The following is a 12,046-nucleotide window of genomic DNA, read 5'->3' as shown; positions in this document are numbered from 1 at the left end:
TTGGGGACGGCGTCAATGACAAAGCATCTCTTGGTGATTGCGGACGGTGTCAATGACAAAGCTCCTCCTGGTGATTGGGGATGGCGTCACTGACAAAGCACCGCTTGTTGATTGGGGACAATGTCAATGACAAGGCACCTCTTGGTGATTGGGGATGGTGTCAATGACAAAGCTCCTCCCAGTGATTGGGGATGGTGTCAATGACAAGGCTCCTCCCGGTGTTTGAAGCGATGTCAATGACAAAGCATCTCTTGGTGATTGGGGGCAGTGTCAATGACAAAGCACCTCTTGGTGATTGGGGACGATGTCAATGACAAAGCTCCTCTTGGTGATTCGGGACTGTGTCAATGACAAAGCACCTCTTGGTGATTTGGGACAGTATCAGGGACAAAGCATCTCTTGGTAATTGGGGTTGGTGTCAATGACAAAGCTCCTCCCGGTGATTGGGGACGGCGTCAATGACAAAGCTCCTCCCAGTGATTGGGGACGGTGTCAATGACAAAGGTCTTCCCGGTGATTGGGGACGGCGTCAATAACAAAGCTCCTCCCAGTGATTGGGGACGGTGTCAATGACAAGGCTCCTCCCGGTGTTTGAAGCGATGTCAATGACAAAGCATCTCTTGGTGATTGGGGGCAGTGTCAATGACAAAGTACCTCTTGGTGATTGGGGACGATGTCAATGACAAAGCTCCTCTTGGTGATTCGGGACTGTGTCAATGACAAAGCACCTCTTGGTGATTTGGGACAGTATCAGGGACAAAGCATCTCTTGGTAATTGGGGTTGGTGTCAATGACAAAGCTCCTCCCGGTGATTGGGGACGGCGTCAATGACAAAGCTCCTCCCAGTGATTGGGGACGAGTCAATGACAAAGCATCTCTTGATGATTGGGGACGGTGTCAATGACAAAGAATCTCTTGGTGGTTGGGGACGGTGTCAATGACAAAGCTCGTCCTGGTGATTGGGTATGGTGTCAATGACAAAGCATCTCTTAGTGATTGGGGACAGTGTCAATGACGAACCATCTCTTGGTGGTTGGGGACGGTGTCAGTGACAAAGAATCTCTTGGTGATTTGGGACGGTGTCAATGACAAAGCATCTGTTGATGGTTGTGGATGGCATCAATGACAAGACACTTCCAGGTGATTGGGGACGGTGTCAGTGACAAAGCACATCCCGGTGATTGGGGATGGTGTCAATGACAAAGCACCTCTTGGTGATTGGGAACGGTGTCAGTGACAAAGAATCTCTTGGTGATTTGGGACGATGTCAATGACAAAGCACCTCTTGCTGATTGGGGACGGTGTGAATGATACAGCTCCTCCCAGTGATTGGGGACGGTGTCAATGACAAAGCACCTCTTGGTGATTGGGGACGGTGTCAATGACAATGCACCACTTGGTGATTGCGTATGGTGTCAATGACAAGGCATCGCATGGTGATTGGAGATGCCGTCAATGACAAAGCATCTCTTGGTGATTGGGGACGGTGTCAATGACAAAGCTCGTCCTGGTGATTGGGGACAATGTAAATGACAAAGCACCTCTTGGTGATTGGGGACGATGTTAATGACAAAGCTCCTCTTGGTGATTCGGGACTGTGTCAATGACAAAGCACCTCTTGGTGATTTGGGACAGTATCAGGGACAAAGCATCTCTTGGTAATTGGGGTTGGTGTCAATGACAAAGCTCCTCCCGGTGATTGGGGACGGCGTCAATGACAAAGCTCCTCCCAGTGATTGGGGACGAGTCAATGACAAAGCATCTCTTGGTGATTGTGCACGGTGTCAATGACAAAGCACCACCTGGTGATTGGGACGGTGTCAATGACGAAGCACCTCTTGGTGGTTGGGGGCGGGGTCAATGACAAAGCACCTCTTGGTGGTTGTGGACGGCGTCAATGACAAAGCACCTCTTGGTGATTGGAGATGTCGTCAATGACAAAGCATCTCTTGGTGATTGCGGACGGTGTCAATGACAAAGCTCCTCCCAGAATTTGGGGATGGCGTCAATGACCAAGCACCTCTTGATGATTGGGGACGGTGTCAATGACAAAGCATCAATGACAAAGCGCTTCTTTGTGAATGGGGACGGTGTCAATGACAAAGCTCCTCCCAGAAATTGGGGATGGCGACAATGACCAAGCACCTCTTGATGATTGGGGACGGCGTCAATGACAAAGCTCCTCCTAGTGAGTGGGGACAGCATCAATGACAAAGCATCTCTTGGTGATTGTGCACGGTGTCAATGACAAAGCAACTTCAGGTGATTGGGGACGGTGTCAGTGACAAAGCTCATCCTGGTGATTAGAGACGGCGTCAATGACAAAGTCCCTCTTGGTGATTGGGGACGGTGTCAATGACAAAGCATCTCTTGGTGATTGGGATGGCATCAATGACAAAGCACCTCTTGGTGATTGGGCACGGTGTCAATGATACAGCTCCCCCCAGTGATTGGGGACGGTGTCAATGACAAAGCACCTCTTGGTGATTGGGCGGTGTCAATGACAAAGCACCACTTGGTGATTGCGTATGGTGTCAATGACAAAGCATCTCTTGATGATTGTGGATGGCATCAATGACAAGACACTTCCAGGTGATTGAGGACGGTGTCAGTGACATAGCACCTCCCAGTGATTGAGGACGGTGTCAATGACAAACCAACTTCAGGTGATTGGGGACGGTGTCATTGACAAAGCTCGTCCTGGTGATTGGGGACGATGTCAATTTCAAAGCTCCTCCTGGTGATTGCGGACGGCGTCAATGACAAAGCATCTCTTGGTGTTTGTGCACGGGTCAATGACAAAGCACCTCTTGGTGATTGGGCGGTGTCAATGACAAAGCACCACTTGGTGATTGGATTGGGGACGGCATCAGTGACAAAGCTCCTCCCGGTGATTGGGGACGGTGTCAGTGACAAAGCAACTCCCGGTGATTGGGGACGGCGTCAATGACAAAGCATCGTTTGGTGATTGGCGTGATGTCAATGACAAAGCACTTCTTGGTGATTTGCGTCGGTGTCAGTGACAAAGTTCGTCCTGGCGATTGGGGACGGTGTCAATGACAAAGCATCTCTTGATGATTGTGGATGGCATCAATGACAAGACACTTCCAGGTGATGGGGGACAGTGTCAGTGACATAGCACCTCCCGGTGATTGGGGACATTGTCAATGACAAAGCTCCTCCCAGTGATTGAGGACGGTGTCAATGACAATGCAACTTCAGGTGATTGGGGACGGTGTCATTGACAAAGCTCATCCTGGTGATTGGGGATGGCATCAATGACAAAGCCCCTCTTGTTGATTGGGGACTATGTCAATGACAAGGCACCTCTTGGTGATTGGGGACGGTGTCAATGACAAAGCTCCTCCTGGTGATTGGGGATAGCGTCACTGACAAAGCACCGCTTGTTGATTGGGGACAATGTCAATGACAAGGCACCTCTTGGTGATTGGGGATGGTGTCAATGACAAAGCACCTCCTGGTGATTGGGGACGGTGTCAATGACAAAGCTCCTCCTGGTGATTGGGGACGGCGTCAATGACACAGCATCTCTTGGTGATTCGGGACATTGTCAATGACAAAGCATCTCTTGGTGATTGGGACCGTGGCAGTAGCACAAAACCCTGCAGACCATAGCTAGTCCCTGGTGCCTACATCAGAAACTGGGCGTTCCATACACCTTTATTGAAATGGGATTTCTAAGATCTGGATATTTTTCTTCCTATTGCATCTGGATGATTTTTCTTTTCCTTTTGTATCTATTTATTTTATTTCTGCTGTTTTTTTAAAATTCTGGTTTTGTATCCAAGGTAGTGCTGGAGAATGGCAACTTTGTCCATTTTTCACTGTACTCCTGTGTTCCTATTCAGGTAGCCCCTGCTATCCGAAAGTAGGGCGTTGCCAGGAAACCTTTCATTGGCCGAAAATGTAAAGCGAAGGTGTTTGATTTATTTGGGAAAAAGTATCGCCGTTTTTCATAAAAGTTAAAATCCTCTTAGGATTTGCAAAAACAGGGACTAATGTAGGTCGTTTGCAAAAGCAAAATTGTATAAAGCAAGCATTTGAAAAGTGGGAGATACTTGTACTTAAGTACATGTGGCAATAAAATCTAATTCTGAAATCTTAGAAATGTTATCAGGATCTTTGGGTCATTGTTAGAGATAGCAGCGATTTTTATTCTTGTTAGGCCTTCAGTATCCAAGTGAAAAAAAAACTTTTGACTGCCTATTATTCTTTGACAATTATCTATTGATTCAGGAAATATAAAGATCTGACAGAACCAAAGAAAAGAATGGTGAATATGTGACAATCCATAGTTAGAAGTTTGGTTTGCATTCTTTCATTTGTACCCTGATGCTTTTTAAAATATCAGCATGAGAATCTGTATTGCAGTGCAGTGAATTTTTTAAAAAAATAATTGGCTTCTCTTTGTTTTAATTGTCTGTTGTTGCCCAGTTAGGAATTACAGGCTTGTAGTTGCAGGTTTCTGCCAAGAGGTGGCATAGTGCCAGAAAGGGGGCGATGAAATTACATGGGCTTTTTAAAAATTTTCACACTGATTGGAAAAATAAATGGTAGAACTGGCCAACATATCGACATGGATAAGCCTTTTTTTTACATAGAATTCCACTTCTTAGTGATTTTCTTCAAGGAGTGCTTTGGAGTTGTCCTTTCAGAATCTTTAAAAGTCCCTTTTCAAACAAAAATTAAAGCAGCAGCCTCTTGTTTTCGTTTTTTTTTCCCCTGATGTAAAGTACTCCCCTTGTTTCAGTATAGGTTTGTATCTATCAGTTTTGATTGTATTTGTTAACTCAAATCTGAACTTGAACAGATTGATGACAATTATTAGGGAAAAAGTGTTTTCACAGTTTTTTGATTTGGTTTGATTTCATTAGTTATTGTCACATATACCTAGGTACAGTGAAAAGTTTTGTTTTGTGTGCAGTACAGGCAGATCATATCATACAAAGTGTGTTAGGGTAATGGAATGGACCAAGGAATACAATGAGATCAACATTAAATTTAAAATTTGAGAAGTCCATTCAGAAGACTAATAACATAGAACAATACAGTGCAGTACAGGCCCTTTGGCCCTCGATGTTGCACCGATCCAGGCCAACTAACCTACACTAGCCCACAATCCTCCATATGCCTATCCAATGCCCGCTTAAATGCCCATAAAGAGGGAGAGTCCAGCACTGCTACTGGCAGGGCATTCCATGAACTCACGACTCGCTATGCCCCCTTTTTCCACTCCATACGTGGAAAAAGGTTCTCACGGTCAACCCTATCTAAACCCCTAATCATCTTGTACACCTCTATCAAGTCACCCCTAAACCTTCTTTTCTCCAATGAAAACAACCCCAAGTGCCTTAGCCTTTCCTCATACGATAATAACAACTGGGAAGAAGCCGTTCTTGAATCCGTTTGTATGTTTTATACAAACTTTTATATTTCTGTCTAATGGAAGAGGGTGGAAAAGAATATGACCAGGGTGGGACAGGTCGTTGATGATGTTGTTTGCTTTCCCAAGGCAGTGGCAAGTATAGATGGAGTCAGTGGATGGAACGTTGGTTTTTGTGTGATGGACTGTGCAGTGTTCACGACTCTCCGTAGTTTCTTGCGGTCTTGGGAACAGCAGTTGCTAAACCACGCTGTGATGCATCTGGATAGACTGCTTTCAATGGTACATCTATAAAATTTGCTAACCATTGTAGCATTACTGTCACTTTTGCAGCTTTTTTTAGGAGCAAATTACTTTCGATGCTGAAATCTGTACTGAAAACAACAAATGCTGGAGATCACAGCGGGTCAGGTAGCATCCATGACCACAATCCTCCAGTATGTACTTCCACTGTGATTCAATATATGTCAGTCCCTGATATACCAGATAGTGGGGTTCTTTTGAATCAGATGTCTGAAGTTGTTTCTTACAACACTAACCATTTGCAAGGTCACAGCATCACAGAGGTAATCTGGTTTTGTGTTTGCTGATGTTTGTGTACATTATGCACATCTAACTGACTGACTCCATTACAGAGAGAGAGAGACTGAAGGCAAAATGAGTACCGTTATACCAGAATGTCACATGTCAAGGTGTCATGTAACTAAATTAAAGGTACATTGCTTGTGGGGTTTGGAATCTGTGTTACAATAGAATGCACAAAAAGACATCACCCTAAACAAACCTTATGCAGACTGGTGAGGTCATAGTTAATGTGTTTCCATTGCATTTGTACAAAATTGGAATATTTTAGCCAGGTATTTACCAACACTTTATTATCCTGAATCTCAGATTGATATGGTGTTTATTACAAAAGCATCATCTACTACAGCTTTCCACAGAAATCTCCTGAACATACACAGCCTTAAGCCAGAGATAACATATTCATTTGTAAGTAGTTCATTACCTGAACGGTTTCAGTTTTTCCTAGCTCCTAGTTAGCTGAGTGTTCCTTTATTGACAGGTTTGAAACTGCTTTCTTTGCAGCCTTCCTCTTCCTTCCCTATCCTTGCCACCTCCCTCTCATGGGCCTTGCCCTTGGAGCCTCCTTCTCCTTTTTCTGTTCTTAGAACTTGCCTCTCCTTTCCCTGTCCTCCTCATTGCAGTGTCTCTCTCCTACTCCTTTTCAGCCCCTCTCTCTCTCTCTCTCTCCGCCCTACCCCACCCCACCCCTCCCTTACATCTCTTGCAGGTCCCCTGTCTTTGTTGCTCCCTTGCAGCCTCCCTCACTCCCCCCTTCCTTTTATGTCTCTCACCTACCCTATCATTGATTTGGACTCCCTGCCTCCCTCAGCTCCCTTTCCCCCGAAATCCATGGAACAAGCAGACACATGGCTGCCTTGACAAAAAGGCAGCTCTCTGCTTCCAGCTCCCCCTCCTGGCTTCTGCAAAACAGCAACTGGCTCATGGACCTTGGCTCCAGGCTCCCCTTATCTGTACAGTGGCTCACTGCATTTCCTGCCCCCAGAATCCATCACGTTCTCCCATGCTCCAGACATCAGCCACCTCACTTCCATCTCCCAGCCTCATGTTCAGCCTTCGTATTGACCTGTCTGGCGCAATGCCTATATATGTTAGTCCATGTAATGTATACTAGATAGTGGGGTTTTTTTGAATCAGATGTTTGAAGTTTTTTTTACAACACTAATCATTTGCAAGGTTACAACATCACAGAGATATCTGGTTGACTACTATATTGACTACTATAACACTTAGAGTCATACAGTCATAGAGATGTTCAGCACAGAAACAGACCCTTCAGTCCAACTTGCCCATGCCAACCAGATATCCTAAATTAATTTAGTCCCATTTGCCAGTACTTGGCCTATGTCCCTCTAAAGGTTTCCTATTCATATACCCATCCAGATGTCTTTTAAATGTGGTAATTGTCCCAGCCTCACCACTTGCACTGGCAGCTCACTCCATACACACACCACCCTTTGTGTGAAAACATTGCCTCTTAAGATCCTTTTAAATCTTTCCCCTCTCACCCTATGCTCTCTAGTTCTGGAATCCCCCACCCCAGGGGAAAGACCTTGTCTATTTACCCTATCCATGCCCCTCATGATTTTATAAACTTCTATAAGGTCACCCCTCAGCCTCCGATGCTCCAGGAAAACAGCCCCAGCCTATGCAACCTCTCCCTGTAGCTCAAACCCTCCAACCCTTGTAAATCTTTTCTGAACCCTTTCAAGTTCACAACATCCTTTCAATAGGAGGGAGACCAGAATTGCACACAATATTCCAAAAGTGGCCAAACCAATGTCCTGTCCAGCCGCAACATGACCTCCCAACTCCTATAAACAATGCTCCGACCAATAAAGGAAAGTTTATCAGAAGCTATCTTGACTATCCTATCTACCTACAATTCCACTTTCAAGGAACCATGAGCCTGCACTCCAAAGTCTCTTTGTTCAGCAACACTCCCAGGACCTTACCATTAAGTGTATATATCCTGCACAGGTTTGCCTTCTCCAAATACAGCTCCTCGCATTTATCTAAATTAAACTCCATCTGCTACCTCTCAGTCCATTGGCCTATCTGATCAAGATCCCGTTGCACTCTGAAGTACCCTTCTTCGCTGTCCACTACACTCCAATTTTGGTGTTATCTGTGGACCTAGCACCGATCCTTGTGGCACACCACTGGTCACAGGCCTCCAGTCTGAAACGTAACCCTCCACCACCACCCTCTGTCTTCTGCCTTCGAGCCAGTTCTGTATCCAGATGGCTAGATCTCCCTGTATTCCGTGTGATCGATCCTTGGCTAATCATTCTAGTATAAGGAACCTTGTCAAATGTCTTACTTAGGTCCATATGGATCACATCCACCGCTCTTACCTCATCATTCCTCTTCGTTCGATCTTCAAAAAACTCAATCAAGTTCTTGAGACATGATTTCCCATGCACAAAGCCAAGGACTATCCCTAATCAGTCCTTGCCTTTCCAAATGCATGCAAATCTTGTCCCTCAGGATTCCCTCCAACAGCTTGCCCATCAACAATGTCAGGCTCACTGGTCTATAGTTCCCTGACTTTTCCTTACCATCTTTCTTAAATAGTGGCACCTCATTAGCCAACCTGCAGTCTTCCAGCACCTCACCTGTGACTATTGTTGATCTGAATATCTCAGCAAGAGGTCCAGCAATCACTTCCCCAGCTTTCCACAGAGGTCTAGAGTACACCTGATCAGGTCCAGGGGATTTATCTACCTTTATGTGTTTTAAGATATCCTCCATCTACATCTCAATGGACATTTTCAAGATGTCACCATCTATTTTCCCACATTCTATATCTTCCATGTCCTTCTCCACAGTAAACACTAATGCAAAACACTTGTTTATTATCTCCCCCAGCTCCTGCGGTTCCACACACAGGCGACCTTGCTGATCTTTGAGGGGCTGTATTGTCTCCCTAATTGCCCTTTTGTCCTGAATGTATTTATAGAATCCCTTAGCCCTTTTTGCCAAAGATATCTCATGTTCCCTTTTTGCCCTCCTCATTTCCCTCTTAAGTATACTCCTACTGCCTTTATTCTCTTCTAAGGATTCACTTGATCTCTATTGTCCATACCTGACATATGCTTCTTTTTCTTGACCAAAACCTCAATTTCTCTAGTCATCAAGTGTTCCCTACACCTGCCAGCCTTGCCTTTCACCCTAACAGGAACATACTGTCTCTGGACTCTCGTTATCTCATTTTTGAAGATTCCCATTTTCCAGCTGTCCCTTTACCTGCGAATATCCACCCCCAATGAACTTTTGAAGGTTCTTACCTAAACCATTAAAGTTGGCCTTCCTCCAATTTAGAACTTTAACTTTTAGATCTGGTCTATGCTTTAGCAGATTTGAGGGCAGCTGAATAATACCAGTGCCACCAGTTTTAATAAGATATTATTGTAAATGTAGGGAATATTGCCAAACTGCATGGGCTAGCAGATAGTATCATGAGGTTTGTAAGCAACCTGTAATTAGGGTACTTGAAGGATGTTTGAATTCTCTAAATGGGTGTTGCCACAACTGCCAAGGATGTGAAATTTGACTCAAAAGACAGTGTTAACGTGCATTTTGCAGACAACATAATTGAAACAATGCTGCGTTAATTATGTAGTGAATGTCAGCTACAATTTTGCAGAGGGTTATGTAAATTAACAAAAGCTGGACTTAACTGGCAAAAAAAAATCACGTTTTACCTTTCTTGCAAGATACAGATTGAATGTAAAAAAGTTAAGCCAGCAATTTTTACGCCATCATTTTTTTTAAGGTAACGCTGTTTGGGACGAGAGAACTGTCAGTTGGTGGAACTCTTACCAGAAGGTTGCATTAAAAAGATTAATGCTGATAGTCCAGTGCAGTTCTGAAGGAATGCTGCAGTGAAGGTGATGCGTTCATTCGGGTGAAACAGTAAGCTGAGGGCCTGCTCTGTCAGATAGATGGAAAAGATTGCGTGGCACTATTTTTAATCGAAGGAGCCAATATTCATCACTTCTTCAGCCTCAGAGAAACAGATTATTCACTTACTTTGCTGTTTGCGGGAGCTTGCTGTGTGCAAATTGGCTGTTGCATTTCCAAATCTATAACTGGTCAAACTTCCAAGGTACTCATTGGTTGAAGAGTGCTTTGGCACAACCTGGTTTTGAATGGCACTATATAATCCAAACCTTTTCTTTAAAAGTTGCAATGAATTTTATTTCTTGATGAGTTCAATAGATGTTGTTGAAGATTCCTGCCACACAGGATATTTGTAGTTGTATATTAGCTTGTACAGAGTGCATTACGATTGGGTACAGATGTCACACACATTGGTTCTTGAATCATTTGCTGATACAACTAAGCAAATTGCATTATTGCTACAATACAGGGATGGTAATTTTATTATAGTATTATTATTTATTATAGTATTATTTTATTATAGTATTAATACCACTTTAGTGAGGTGCAAGCTAGTGAGTAAACACAGCCGTTTTTGCCAAAGCAAATGGTGTATTTAAGATGTTGCAACCAGTTATTTGAAATTTGTGTCAATGCAAATGATCATTTAATTCAACTTTTTGTGCTTACTTTCCATTTTGTTATTTATGTAGCTTAATTAAATTATTGAATCATACAAACTTAAGCAAACAAATCTGAATCAGACTTATCAGCAGACTGCTGTGTTGGTTTCAATCTTAATTGTTGGTCATGTTTCTAATTGAGTGACTGGGAGACTTGCTGATGTAACTTCTGTTTTTATTTCAGCTTTCAGATTCAGTTTTCATGGTCTTTACTATTTATGGATTTTGTTGCTTTGTAGATATTCTTTGGGAAAAGTGACATGAATAAACGGAAGAAGTCTTGCCCTGTAGCTACAAGTAAGCGTGAGCATTTTTTCTTGGACAAGTGTCTGAGACCATTTTATTTAGCAGTCTTGCTGACATATTTTCTCAAGCTGATAACCAAAAGAAAAGAAAATGTGCCCATGGTGTTTGTGAATCTGCATTCAGACGTTAACAGCAGTACTGAATTTTATTTTGTGAATCAGGTTGAAATAAACCTGTCCTGAAAGACTAGTGTTACATGGTCATAACCGCTGTCCTGCCACCTCTCCCTCACACATAATTTCTTGTCCTTTGCTTTATCAGTCAGTACAGACGGTGTTCCTTTGAACTTTCTCCTAATTCTAAATATGCTCTCTATATAGTCTTACTTGTTCGTAAATCCTCAGTGTCAAAATCAAAACTCAGTTTGACTTTTGGTATGAAAATTGTTCTTATTTCCCCCATTCTTCTTCCAACCTTATGGGATTTTGGAACCGATGTCATTAGGGTCATTTCGACCTGCCTTGCAACTCACTCTGCTTAGAGTCATAAAGATGTACAGTATGGAAACAAACGCTTTGGTCCAACCCGTCCATGCAGACCAGATATCCCAACCCAATCTAGTCCCACCTGCCAGCACCTGGCCCATATCCCTCCAAACCCTTCCTATTCATATACCCATCCAAATGCCTCTTAAATGTTGCAATTGTACCAGCCTCCACCACATCCTGTGGCAGCTCATTCCATACACATACCACCCTCTGCATGAAAAGGTAGCCCCTTAGGTCTCCTTTATATCTTTCCCCTCTCACCCTAAACCTATGCTCTCTAGTTCTGGACTCCCCGACCCCAGAGAAAATACTTTGTCTATTTATCCTATCCATGCCCCTCATAATTTTGTAAACCTCTATAAGGTCACCCCTCAGCCTCCGACACTCCAGGGAAAACAGCACCAGCCTGTTCAGCCTCTCCCTGTAGCTCAGATCCTCCAACCCTGGCAACACCCTTGTAAATCTTTTCTGAATCCTTTCAAGTTTCACAACATCTTTCCGATAGGAAGGAGACCTACAGTGGCCTAACCAATGTCCTGTACAGCCGCAACATGACCTCCCAACTCCTGTACTCCGTTCTCTGACCGATAAAGGAAAGCATACCAAACGCCGCCTTCACTATCCTATCTACCTGCGATTCCACTTTCAAGGAGCTATGAACCTGCACTCCAAGGTCTCTTTGTTCAGCAACACTCCCT

At 43.9% G+C, this 12,046-nt stretch overlaps 1 protein-coding gene across 1 annotated transcript in view; it reads left to right on the top strand.

The window, feature by feature from the left end:
- Window positions 1-12,046, top strand: part of LOC122552360 — a 50,725-nt gene that overhangs the window by 11,863 nt on the left and 26,816 nt on the right. The window contains exon 2 of the mRNA XM_043695110.1: window positions 10,794-10,851. Coding sequence (XP_043551045.1) covers window positions 10,815-10,851 — 37 coding nt within the window. The 5' untranslated portion in view covers window positions 10,794-10,814. The remainder of the gene's footprint in view (window positions 1-10,793; window positions 10,852-12,046) is intronic.

Source organism: Chiloscyllium plagiosum, chromosome 8, assembly GCF_004010195.1.
Source record: "Chiloscyllium plagiosum isolate BGI_BamShark_2017 chromosome 8, ASM401019v2, whole genome shotgun sequence".
NCBI lineage: Eukaryota > Metazoa > Chordata > Chondrichthyes > Orectolobiformes > Hemiscylliidae > Chiloscyllium > Chiloscyllium plagiosum.
The sequence above is the reverse complement of the archived record's forward strand: the minus strand, read 5'-3'. Positions and strand labels throughout refer to the sequence as shown.